At 42.1% G+C, this 14024-nt stretch overlaps 1 protein-coding gene across 1 annotated transcript in view; it reads left to right on the plus strand.

Annotated features, from left to right (window-relative positions):
- Nucleotides 1-14024, plus strand: part of PTPDC1 (protein tyrosine phosphatase domain containing 1) — an 85742-nt gene that overhangs the window by 36625 nt on the left and 35093 nt on the right. The window contains exon 8 of the mRNA XM_089678688.1: nt 6800-6910. Coding sequence (XP_089534814.1) covers nt 6800-6910 — 111 coding nt within the window. The remainder of the gene's footprint in view (nt 1-6799; nt 6911-14024) is intronic.

The following is a 14024-nucleotide window of genomic DNA, read 5'->3' on the forward strand; positions in this document are numbered from 1 at the left end:
TACTTTTTCCTCCCTGCACTGTGAATGTTTACATGTTATGTGCAATTAAACCATGGCAATATCTAATGTTTGTGTAGTATTATCTTCAGCAGACTGTGTTCTTCTATTGTTGTGACTTAGATGACGTTCAGAGCACATTTTATGCCCAATTCCTGCAAAACTCCACGTAATCCCAAGGGGTTCACATACTTTTTCTTGCAACTGTACATACACATACAAGGGCCAATTTGGACAGGACCCAATTAACGTACCAGCATGTCTTTGGAGTGTGAGAGGAAGCCCACAGAAACACAGAAGAACATGCAAACTTCATGCACCTAGTGTCTTGACCAGGTTAGGAACCAGGGATGCCAGTGTTAAAAGGCAGAAGTGTCAAAAGTGGAAGCTCCGCTTACTTGCCTTCTCCCCTATATATGGTACCTTTTGGGGGTAAGCATGTACCTGGTTTTGACAGGTACCCGCTCCCACTTCCGGCTCAGTTCATCGCGGTGAAATGAGCTGGAAATTCGGTCCCTTTCCTCCCTCCCGCAGTCTCCTGTGAACTTTCACAGGTCCCAGGAGACTGCCGGACCAATTAGGAAGCGCAGCGCGACTCGCGTATGCGCAGTGGGCACCAGGCTGTGAAACCACAAGCTGTCACAGCCTGGTGCCCACAGCTGAGACGCCGGCGCTGTGGAGGAAAGAAGGGGAGAAGGGACAGCGTGGGTGAGAACATTGCTGGACTCCGGGAAAGGTAAGTGTGTGTTTATTAAAAGTCAGCAGCTACAGTTTTTGTACACAAAAACGTCGGGAACTCCACTTTGAGCTCAATTTCATTTAAAACTGCTAAGAGGCAGGGCTTTTAAGACAGAAGATACCCTAGCAATCTCTTCTATCATAAATGCTTCTCCCTGTCTGTCAGCGGTAATGTACACTGAGTCATGTTGTACACTTATGGCACCGCTCTGTGCCGTGATGAAGTTACTCACATGCACATGTGTAGGAGTGACATCATCACAGTCCGGCCATTCAAGTGGTCAAACAAAGCAAACCTGGAAAGGAAGACTGGAAGAAGAATGAATTGTCCAGGACCAGCTGTACTGCTGACACCTTAGTGCTGAAGGGATTAATTTGAGTAAAGTAAATCAAGTGTTAATATTGCAATGCTCCATGCTATTCAGGGTCCCACCTCAAATCTACCAACAATAACTCAACTGTGAAACGGTATTGTAAATGACTTAAAGTGGTTGTAAACCCTTCCATATACCCAGTGAAGTGAGGGGCGATATACAAATATTAAACAAATCCTCCTACATATGTTGTACCTGTTTATCTGCATTCTTCTCTTCTCTACAGCCATTGATAGTTCAGAATTTATACAGTTTGTCTAACCTTTCAGAAAGCAGGGGGGCAGGAAGCTGTAGCTACACTTGCAAAACTCAGGGAGAGCTAATTGGAGGGAAGGAATACACCCTCCTTCAAAAGCATACGAGAGCAGAGCTGAGTCTGTCACTCAAAGGCTGTGTGCTGGAGCTCCATCCCCTGTCACCTTTTAACCCCTTGGTGTCAGGAAAACTTCTCAGAAGTGACTCATGCAGATAGCAGAGGAAGAAGGAGCAGACAGAAGTGACACTTGGTGCTCTGGATTGAGACAAGTAAAAACTATAGATGGATATTCTTCATTCATATTTCATGTCTGAGGGTTACAACCACTTTAAATTCTGAGCCAAACATAAGGGGTATCTTTTGAAATTCAAAAATAAGTGTTAGAACATAATAGGTTAGTTTGAGCAAATGTTCCAAAGAAATTCATGCGCCGCTAATGTTCCTGGATTGTAATCCCAAAGTCTGTTCAGTACCCGTAGCTTGCTGAGAGAATTATTTGAATACAATAAAATGACACATCATTGCAAAGTAGGATTTTTTTAAAAGGCCAATAAGTGCTCCTTTTATCCCCACATATTTGGCTGTATAACATAATAGCATAAGAGTTTTGAAAAATTGAAATCCTTTGTGCGAAAGAGCTTTTAAAAGTATGATGTCCTCAGTACTCGTACAACGCAGATTAATTTGAGCTTGTTTTTTTTTAAAGTAGAACTGCACATGAACAAAAATCTCCGCTTCCATTAAGCACCAATCATTTCTTTTTCTCCGGGCAAAGCTGTGCCATCAGTCATTGTGGTGCAGTGGGCATAACACAGAATTTTCAGAAATGACAGGCAGCTTTTCCATTGTAAGGATAGGAGATAAGTACTAACTGGCCATATGGTTTCAGCAGCCTCTCTTTTAAAAATGCTTTCTGATTGGGCCGAAGTTAGGTTTCTTTCCTTAAAGTGATTGTAAACCTACAATTTGTATTTATTTTTTTCTAACAAACATGATATACTTACCTGCTCTGTGCGATGGTCCTCTTCTTGGGTCCCCTGCCAGCCCTCCTGCCCCCTTTCAAGTACTTCCATAGCAAGCTATGCTTGGTGTCTATTGAGTTCAGCTTAGCCCTGTCCTCTGCTCTCTCCTTTCTGGCTGTGATTGACAGCAGCAGGAGCCAATGGCTCCCACTGCTGTCTCTGAGCCAATGAAGAGAGAGCGAGAGCCACTGCTCTCATGCACCTTGCTGAATCAGGCCCAGGTAAGTATAACGAGGGTTGGGGGTGGCAGGGTTGGGGGTGATCCTAATGCATACAGTGCATTAAAGGGTAAGTTCACCTTTGTGAACAAGTTACATATTACACCCATATTTAGAGTGTAACGTAACATATTCAGCATCTGCCAGCTCTGCCCCCCTCCCTGTGACAGTGAGCTGGGGATCTTCTTCCTGCACCCACTGTCACAATCCAGACAGAGTGTGGCTGCGCGGGGCTTCTGCCACATGGCCGCATTCATTCTTTAACAGAGTTCTGTGAATTAATGAACTACAGGTATCGCCAACCTTTGCAGCTGATGGCTTGTAATTCTCAATGGACTACCAGGGCGCTGATGAGCACTCTAGGCAGCTCATTGATCTTTCTGCTCTTCAGTAATTATCTGCCCATATCGGAGTTATAGGCAGACAGCTACACAAACAGTCTGCAGAAGCTTGAAATTTCACCCGCAATCTGCTACAATGCCTTATGGGCTCCTAAAAAAACATTTAATAAATGCACATTTTTTAGCTGCAAAAAAATGTGCGTTCATTTTTTTTTTTAAGGTGAATCTATCCTTGAGCCTGGGTTCATACGTCTGCGGTGTGGTATATCGCATGTGATTGACACAGGAACTGCACCGCATTCCTGTGCAAATCACATGCGAATTATGTGTGGTGCGATTTGAGAAAAACATTTTTGTATGGCTCAAAGATAAGTACAAACTGGCCATATGGTTTCAATTTTGGGTTACCATCAGAACAGGAATAGAAGGAAAATTTTCCAATGGGGAAACTAGTTCTGGTGACAGACAGGGGTTCCCTTACTTTGGTGGGATTTCCTCTCACTTCCTGTTTTGGCTCTGCGACAGGAAGTGAAGGGAAATTTCTTCAATGATACATAGATGGCAAAAAAAAAAGGAGCAGGGCCCTTTTTTTGGTCCGCACCAAAATCGGATCGCATGGGTGTTCACACCCATTCGATCCGATTCTGCACATCGCTCTGCGTTTTGCGAACCAATTTCGGGGTGTTGTTAACATACTCATAAACGGGGTGCTATTGTAATGCGGCGCAGAATTTGCACAGAAATCAGTGTGAATTCTGCACTGCATCAGTGTGAACCCAGGCTGAAGGGCAGAACCTAGCTTTACAACCACTCTAAAGGCAAAACTTTTTTTCATTTTGGATAGTGTGGAGAGAGATTATAACACCTGTCAATTTTTATTGCTGTCTATGCTCCCATTAGGAAGAGTCACCCTCTCTATTGGTCCTGTTTACTGTTATCATCAAAAGTAAAAGTAAAAGCAAATCCCAAATTTTGGGTTACCATCAGAACAGGAATAGAAGAAAATTTTTCCAATGGGGAAACTAGTTCTGGTGACAGACAGGGGTTCCCTTACTTTGGTCGGATTTCCTCTCACTTCCTGTTTTGGTAGTGCAACAGGAAGTGAAGGGAAATTTCTCCAATGATACATAGATGGCAAAAAACATTGACAGGGGTATAACCCTCCCTTACTCTATCCAAAGTAAATAAAAAAGATTTTGCTTTTACAGAAAACGCAGTAGAAAAGGCATCTTATGCATGTTCCCCTGCAGATCCTTGCCAGTGAATCATACCCAAGCATAAGGAACATTCTCATCAGAAGGGATATCTGATTTGATATTATTCCAGGTGCAGTGATTACAACATGCAATGAGTTATGTGTATCAGGAATTAGAAGGACATTTGGACTCTTGGGATCATTCACGATCTATTACAGCTTTTTGTTACAGAAAGGAAAAAGTTTTTTGCCAATTTGCTTGATTTACCTAGATCAGTGTTTTTCAGATTGAGAGGTACAGGGGTCCAGAAACACGGCCCCTGAAAGTACCAAAGAGCACACATAACATTCGGTATATGTAATGCCACAGATGACTGACACTGCAGACATATTAAAGGAAATGGTCTGAGACTGTAGAGTGTTACTGGTCTTGTTGGAGACTGATAACCTGCTGCAGAAGACAGGGCTCATTCAAACAAGCCCACGCACTAAAAGTAGTTGTTATAGTACATAGACTATTGTTCGTAATGTGCCGGCAGTGGGGGTGGCACCTTTTGGTTTTACAACACAAATTGTTTACCTTACTTTTTACTTTTTTGAAATGTCACAGTGACATTTCATTCATCCCTATGAATTGCAGCACTGCTGCAGGACGAAAACGAATGGGACTTCCAGTGAGTTTAAAAAAATGCAGCAGGACTGCATTTTTCCGCAGTGCTATAAAACCCACCTAAATTCAACATTTAAATGTGAAGAAGGCACATAAAAAACAGTTGTTTTCAGTGACTAGAGTTGATCTAGCGCAGAAAGATGCCAGTCACCACATAGTGTGAATGGCGACATGTTACACAGGACTGCTAGAGATCACTGCCATTAATGCTCCTTTACAGATTACTTCTCTTGTTCCCACTATTAGGGAATGAAAGGGCTGCAGGTTGAGCACTAGGCCCTAAATATATAAATGGATTTAAAGTGATTCTAGAGTCAATTTTTTTAAAATAACAAACCTGCCATACTTACCTAATCTGTGCAATGGTTTTGCACAGAGCAGCCCCAATCTGCCTCTTCTCAGGTCCCCTGCCGGCACTTCTGGCTCTAGTGCCCCTATAGCAAGCTGCTTGCTAGGGGTATAGGGGCACTTGTGTATGCTCCCTCCTGAGCCTGCTCTCTAGGGGTTATTTACTAAAACTGCATGGTGCAAAATCTGGTGCATAGAAGCCAATCAGCTTCCAGTTTTTATTGTCAAAGTTTAATTGAACAAGCTGAAGTTAAAAGCTGATTGGCTAGCATGCACAGCTGCACAAGATTCTGAGTGCTCCAGTTTTAGTAAATCTCCCCCTATGTGTCTATTGACACAGAGTGTGTGGCTTGTTTCTGCCCCCCGCTTCCTCCTCACTGGTTGTGACAGTGGGAGCCAATGTCTCTGAGCCAATGAGGAGAGAGAGAGCCGAGAGAGCTGCTGTTCTCATGCTCGCCACTGCATTGGGCTCAGATAAATATGGGGGGGGGGTACCAGGGGGTGAAGCTGCATGCACAAGGTTTTCTTTACCTAATATCTTCTATGTTTAGAACCACTTTAGTGTGTAAAAAGGATGCCCATGACTTCTTTAACCTCCCTGGCGGTATTCCCGAGTGTAGCTCGGGGTAAAGTTTCAGTACCACAAGCGGTAACCCCGAGCTACACTCGGGCTTACCATGCAGCGTTGCTCCGCGATCCCTCGATCACTTACCTTGTCCTGCGCTCCCGCAATGTCCCTCCTGCAGTGTCCCCGGCAATGTCCTCCGGCAGATGCCAGCATCTGTCATCTGGGTTCCATCCCCTGCGAGCGTCGGGACATACGGGGGACGGAACGGCGGGAAATTTGAAAATGACAAAAAGTGACAGTCACTAAAATCACTAAATTCACATAGTAAAACATTATTGTATCAAACCATTTCACATACATTTTGTCCCGAGTGCTTTGTCCTGTGCCCTGCCTGCATTTTTACTGTTCTTATTGCCTGGAAACTGAGTAACGTCCATGGCGTCCAAAAAGCGTCCCTTTAGGTCAAAAGCGGTTTGAGAACAGCGATAGTAAATCAGAATCACTTACAGAATTAAGTGATAATGATTTGTGGGGAAATTCAGACACTGAAAACGATTTTGCAACTTTGCTCAGTGATGTGCGAACTTGGCGCTATATTTGAAATTTCAGTGTTTTTGGTTTGATTATATTATTGAAATAAATTTATTATTATATTATTATTTTTTATGATTATTTATTAAATTATAATTTATGATTTCGTATTTCAAATTTTAACATACCCGGGATGTTTACTAGACTCTTGTTCGGACAGATTTCAGTGAGTTATTCCTATATATTACAGGCCTACAATAAAAAAAATACATATTTTCATGCAAAAAAATGTACCGCTTTGAGCACAGAAATATGGACATAATCAGACCGTTAGGGAGGTTAAAATGTATACGTTTCAGGATTACACATGCTATGTATTGGGACATACTATATTTTATGTTGCATTATATATGTTATACATGAGTTTGTTGTGTAGATTTTTGCAATAAAATTTCCATTAAATCCTTTTTTTCTTTTTTTTAGTATTTTAAATGGAAACTTTGTATTTCCTTGTCTGAATGAATATTTGTTTTAATGACAGGGTCAACATCAAACCATGTTGTGCATTTTGCAGTGTGTGAGTAACTTTCGACCAATCCCTGATGACATAGAAGATGCTATACTGGAAAGGATGATTGCAGCCTTTACAATGGTAAGATTTAAATATGTAAAATAATGGGGAGATACAGAACATGAACATGGAATATACCAGATGACAAACATAAAACGCTCTGTTATGCCAGCACAATTCTTCTCTCAGTCTGTGCAATTTACAGGTCTATATGCCAGAATATTAGTAATTACGGAAACAGCGCTTAGGACTCTCCTAAATTAATAAAATAAACTCAAGCAGCTGGAATCACCCAATGTTCCCCTTCCCGGAGAGGCTTTACAATTATAACCAATTGGGGTTATTTACTAAAACTGACGAGTGCAAAATCTGGTGCAGGTCTGCGTAGTAACCAATAAGCTTCCAGGTTTTATCATCAAAGCTTAATTGAACAAGCTGAAGTTGAAGCTGATTGGCTACCATGCACAGATGCTCCAGATTCTGCTCACAACAGAAGGTATTCACATCTCATTCATTCACATATCCAATAAATATAATTATTCTTCATTTCAGTGGCCACCTGCTCATCCAGAATAATACTTTCTTTTTATATTGCAGTAATAATTCTTATGAACTTTGCAAACCTACAAAATTCTAAAATAGATTGTTATGTGATACTGAACCTGCTTTTGTGAGGTCAGAGAACATCCTTGCACAGTGACCTGTCAGCTCCTTTGTTACTGAAATCTTTTTTACTATGTTGGAAAAAGAACCATTATGCAACACCATGTGATTTGCTGCTATTGTCTGCCCCCTACTGGTTAACTTTATAATATTGGTGTAATTTAAAAGCCAAGTTCACTTACAAAAAAAAATAATAATAATAAAAAAAAATAGCAAATGCTCATTTTCTGTTGGAAAAAAAAAGTTTATTTTTATTCCTAAAAGCCTGCAGAACTTTGCACCGCAGGTGCAATGTCAGGCTCCTGTAGACTCTCAGTATAGCTGTCTGCTCTTACCTCCCCTACAGGCAGGCAGTTACTGAAGTCCAGGAAGATCAATGAACTACAAGAGTGCTCACCATTCACTGTGGTGGCTGATGGCACTTGTAGTTCATTCACAGATCACTGTGAATGAATGAAGCAGCTGTGTGGGTGGAGCCTTGCACTGCCATGCTGTTTTTGAATTGTGACAGCGGGTGTGGGGAAAGGATCTCCCGCCCACTATCACAGGGAGAAGGGGGATCGGGAGTGTAGGGGGGCAGGTCTGGAGCATGTTACACATTACACCCTAAATATAAATGTAACATGTAACATGCTCCAGAAGCTGAACTTATCCTTTAAAGTGACTTTAAACTGTGGTTTATTTCTGTTCAAGTATGTATTTTTAACTCTAAAAGGTAACCTTTATTGCTCTCTGCCTCCTCTAAATCTCCAAATTCTCTCCAAATGTTTTAAAATCTTTTTTTGCTGTGTTCAAATTTCCTCTTGCTGGTTCTTAATGGTCCCCCCCCCACCCCCAGAAGGGACATAGTCACCCTCTTTTGCTCATTTCTGAGATCGACTATGGGATATGTAGTTTGCATAAAGCAGTGTACATGACCACAACAAACGCGCACTGCTCGTTCCAAACAAATGGACAAGAGTGAGAAAAGGAGAAGTTCAGGAGCTCATGGAGGACTTTACAAGGAGGCAGGAAATACCGTATGAAACAAATTCATGGAAAGTAGATTATAGGGCCATTAAGTAGCAGATGTATATGAATTATTTTTAGGAAATAGGGATATTGTTTAGTGTTACTTTAACCATAATGAAAGATAATAAATGATGTTTCCATATCAGAGGTATCGGCAATCTCTCCCCCACTGAAACTGGCCACTGGGGAGATCACATGACTGGACTGGAGCCCTCTGAGAATAGGTAAGTATAAGTATTTTCCTTTCACACAGTAGTTAGAACAGGATTTAAAAGGGGGTGGGAGCAGGTTTAAGCATGGCAATGGACACTTTAATAACATTTTTTTCTATTTAAATTTTTTTTACACTGTATATTTACTTATTTTATTTTTTTGTTTTATGATCAACTTTATTGCTATTACAAGGGATGAACGACATGATAGCATGGGCTGTGACAGTTCCTCTTTATGGAGAGAATGTGACCGAATCGGTATCATTATTATCAGGCTTCTTGATGGGATGCCAGAGCCCGGTAAAGGCAGCGGCGGTGGGGGGGAGACCCCTTCCACCGCTCGTAAAAGTGATCCAGTGACTGTATAGCTGCTTGGATCACTTGGGGAATCCTTGGCTAAAAAAGAACGGTACCAGGAACAAGGTCGTAGCCTCAGCCATGATCTTGGTATAACCACCTTAATATGAGGTTGTATCTATGTATGATGGTATTGAGGTGGTTTTTTTAGGGGTTTGACCCTGAGGGGTTTGACCCTTTTTTTTGGGTTTTGAGCCTTCAATGTAAAGAGGGTCTGAGAATTTAGTAGCTTTTTATATAGTAAGTGGGTGTAAGAATCTGGATAGTTCAGAACTAATCCAGTGATGAAGGTGATAAGGGTGCTCTGCAATGTAGTATTAATTTAGGTGGAGGATGGTCCTCCACTACCTAGGGCTCACAGGGTAGTCTTCTAACTACGTTTTTTTGGCAGCCTTAGCCCAAAATAAACAGTTTGACGAAAGGTTTAAGGATGCAGTATATACTCTGGAATGTCATAGACCTTTACGGAGAAAAAAATCATCTTTATGAGGCTCACCCTACCTTGTACTTCCAAGGGGTGCTTAAATTAAATTTGGATTTTAGTCTTGACAGTTGTAAAAAGGGGTTCCATATTTAATATAGCAAAGTCAGAGAGGTTCCTGGATATATTAATGACCAGATATTTAGGAATGTGTTCTGAACAGAGGAAGATAGGCTTGTTCCGGCATGGGAAGAAATGTATCGTGGGGAGGGATTTGGGATTTTGACTAGTTAATGACCCAAATATTTAGAGAGACTTCTTTTAGCATCAAATGCATCTTAGGCTGAATTGCAGTTGTTTAAAATCTATAAAATCATAAACAGTGTCGCGCTCCACTGACAATTACAATAAAGAGTGAAAGAAATTGTTGAATTGAATACAGTCCAACAACAAATTATATGTGATAATGCAATCACGCTTCTGCTGCATAAATGTCTTTAATCAATCCGTGACTTTGACATTCCTTCTAGTGATGTGATAAGAAACGATTTGTGTGCAATCCACCAATCATAAAAATGTGCACCTTCACCGGCTGTGCTCTTACCTGGCATATATGACCAAACTGTTAAGTGAGGTCATATAAGGCTTGTGTCCCTTTAATTGGACTTGGAAATGAATGGAATTATCCCTCTTCACAGTTAGGGGTCTTCTCACTTCTTTATGACTCATCAGTCATGTTCATATACAGTTGCAAGAAAAAGTATGTGAACCCCTTGGGATTACATGGAGTTTTGCATGAATTGGGCATAAAATGTGCTCTGAATGTCATCTAAGTCACAACAATAGAAGAACACTGTCTGCTGAACATAATACTACACAAACATTAGATGTTGCCATGGTTTAATTGCACATAACATGTAAACATTCACAGTGCAGGGAGGAAAAAGTATGTGAACCTTTGGACTTAATAACTGGTTGACCCTCCTTTGGCAGCCATAACCTCAACCAAACGTTTCCTGTAGTTGCAGATCAGACCTGCACAACGATCTGGAGTAATTTTGGACCACTCCTCTTCACAAAACTGTTTCAGTGTAGCAGTATTCTTGGGATGTCTGGTGTGAATCGCTTTCTTAAGGTCATGCCACAGCATTTCAATCGGGTTGAGGTCAGGACTCTGACTGGGCCACTCCAGAAGGCGTATTCTGTGCTGTTGCAGCCATTGTTTTGTTGAATTACTTGTATGCTTTGGATCATTGTCCTGTTGCATCACCCATCCTCTGCGGAGCTTCAGTTGGCGGACAGATGGCCGTACGTTTTCCTGCAAAATGTCTTGATAAACTCTGGAATTCACTTTCCCATCAATGACAACAATCCGTCCAGGCCCTGAGGCAGCAAAGCAGCCCCAGTGCTTCTTGAAACCAGTAAACCCAAAACAGGTGTGTGTTTTTTAAGGGCAGGACAGCTGTCAGCAACACATCCAATATCATCACACTGATTGTAGTCAAGGTTGGCTCACTCCTGGCTCCAATTAGCTCTGGGAGAAGTCATTAAGCTAGGGCCTCACATACTTTTTCCTCCCTGCACTGTGAATGTTTACATGTTATGTGCAATTAAACATTGCAATGGCAACATCTAATGTTTGTGTAGTATTATGTTCAGCAGACTGTGTTCTTCTATTGTTGTGACTTAGATGACGTTCAGAGCACATTTTATGCCCAATTCATGCAAAACTCCACGTAATCCCAAGGGGTTCATATACTTTTTCTTGCAACTGTATGACCAAACTGTCAAGTGAGGTCATATAAGGCTTGTGTCCCTTTAATAGGACTTGGAAATGAATGGAATTATCCCTCTTCACAGTTAGGGGTCTTCTCACTTCCTTATGACTCATCAGTCATGTTCATATAACATGGTATAACATATTGTTTCATTTCTGTCTTCCTTTACTGGTAATGTGGCACTTCTGGAAGCAAATCCCTCTGCCCTTCTTTCCTCTATAGTTGTCTCTTTTTGTAGTCTAGGCCTGTAGAGAGTGGAGACCAGTGTCCAGAAACATCAGGCTAAGCCCAGTCCAGGGGCGGACTGACCATTTGGAAACTCGGGCACTGCCTGAGGGCCCGGGGTCAGTAGGGGGCTCTATGAGATGCCCCTGGTACCTTTTTCATAGGCTTTTTTGAGTTTGGGCAAGGACACAGGGGCCCCATGATCCCCTATTGCCCAGGGGCCCCATGAGTTGTCAGTCCGCCCCTGGCCCAGTCCTTAGTGGATCAAGAGAAATCAAATAGTTCAGATCACAAGGATCAGAATTAATATCAGGGTCACAAGCCAGGGCCGGTTCAGGTGGCAGAGAATCAGCATAGGAGGTCACAAGCCAGGGTTGGTGCAGGCAACTGAGAATCAGCATCAGGGTCACAAGCCATGGGCAGTTACAAGTAGCAGTAGAAGCATCATGAGGCAGAATTATGTGTGGAGCACGTGGCTTGTGACCCTGATGCTGATTCTCTGTTGCCTGCACCAACCCTGGCTTGCGTCCAATGCTACATTTCTTGTATGGTTTCTGTGTAGAGGAAGTATATCCAAATCCTGTTTTGTATTTGCATAGTGTACTAGACACTATATACAATATTGAAGTTGAACTCCTGTCAAACAGCTAGATACACTGTTGTAATACACATTATACCTGTCAAAAAAAGTTGTAAGCCTGCACAGCCAGTCCTGAGACTTACACAGTCCTGCCTTTTTTACTGCAGTTCAGCACTATAGCCTGGGCACCTCTCTCCTCCTAGCCTGTGATTGGACATTGGAGGAGAAGAAGCTGGCTGTGGAGATTATTCCTCTGTTCTTTCTTCCTATCACCGAGTACTTTGTCAAAGCATGAGCACTGCAAAAAAAAAATCCTAATTGGCTTGTAGTGCTTTCCCTCCCTTTGCCAGTTTGAACTGTTTTGTAGAATCCATATCATTTCATATACAAAACTTGTGCATTCCCTATTCCACACTGTCCTATTCCATATGTCATGCTGTACATTCTGTATTGTGCTCTGCCTCATTCCATATAGCATGCTTGTACATTCCCTATTACACACCCTCTCATGCCATATACTATGCTGTTCATTCTCAATTCCACACCGCCTCATTCCATATGCCATGCTGTCCGTTCCCTATTCCACACCGCCTCATTCCATATGCCATGCTGTCCGTTCCCTTTTCCTCTATGGCTCATTCCATATACCATGCTATGTGTTCCCTATTCCACACCGCCTCATTCCATATGCCATGCAGTCCGTTCCCTTTTCCTCTATGGCTCATTCCATATACCATGCTATGTGTTCCCTATTCCACACCACCTCATTTTCTATACCATGCTTGTTTGTTCCCTATTACTATGCTCCTCATTCTATATCCCTTGTTGTATGTGTTATATTCCACACTGCCTCGTTCAGTATACACTGTGCTGTACGTTCCTTATTCTGCACCAACATTACAGGCCCAATAGCTTTAGTGTGTCTCTGGGAGTGCCAGAACTGCCGTGTCAAATTCTTGGACAGTGCATGCCTTAGACCAGGGGTGCTCAACCTTTTGAAGAGTGAGGGCCCCTTAAATGATTTGGTAGCTGGTTTGGGGCCACACTGAAATGAAATGATTCAGAATTTTGAATTTTTTATTTTGAAAAGCATAATGAAGATTTTCCTCCTGCAGCTGCTGAATGCCGGCAGAAGGGAGAGGAAGAGAAGCCTGCTTTCAGCAGCTGCAGAAGGAAACTGGAGAGCATTGGTTCCTGTATATGCTGCCCCCACCACCCCTCCTGTCCAGGTGTAGAACAGAATGTGACCCCTAACACTATATCAGTGGTTGGGGGGGTGATAAAAACAGTGCAATGCACCTGCGGCTTTCCTGGAGCTTAGCTGAGCTTTGCCATAGACTTCTATTATATCTTGCAGGTGTGGTGCATTGGGCCTGAATTTGGACATGGGATTCCTCAATCATTATCCAACAGTTTTATGACTATCAGCTCAAGCATGACTGCCTCTGCTAGTGTTGCCCCCCCCCCCCCCAGACTTTGCTTTTGCTGTGTCTTATCTCTGTTTTTTTTTTTCCCAACCCCTACATCTCTTCTAACATTTTGCTAAATCTTTGTTTCAGTACTGCTTAGATCTGAAGAAGGGGACATTCCCCAAAAGCTTGTCCTCAAAATTTTATGTTATTGCGAATAAAAAAGTATCACGGACAGTACTCAATTGTTCCTGAAAGCACACCAAAACTCCTGCATTCAATCTGAGGTAAAGGGCCACATCAGAGGGCTCCAAGGGCCACAAGTTGAGCATCCCTGCCTTAGGCACTAATCACCATAGATATGCCACTGGTGGGCGATTATGTTACATTTCAGCAGATGTCTAATAAGGACTGCAGGAAAAGATCCATTTGTAATGTTGATGAATTGTGAGAATAAATAACTATTTATAGGAGAATATGACTAACATAGATGAGTCCGTTTTGTTTGTTCCGTCAGTGTGTTGAATTAAAACAAATTA

Source organism: Staurois parvus, unplaced genomic scaffold, assembly GCF_062004578.1.
Source record: "Staurois parvus isolate SC_StPar_1 unplaced genomic scaffold, SC_StPar_1.0 ptg000209l, whole genome shotgun sequence".
NCBI classification, from domain to species: Eukaryota; Metazoa; Chordata; class Amphibia; order Anura; family Ranidae; genus Staurois; species Staurois parvus.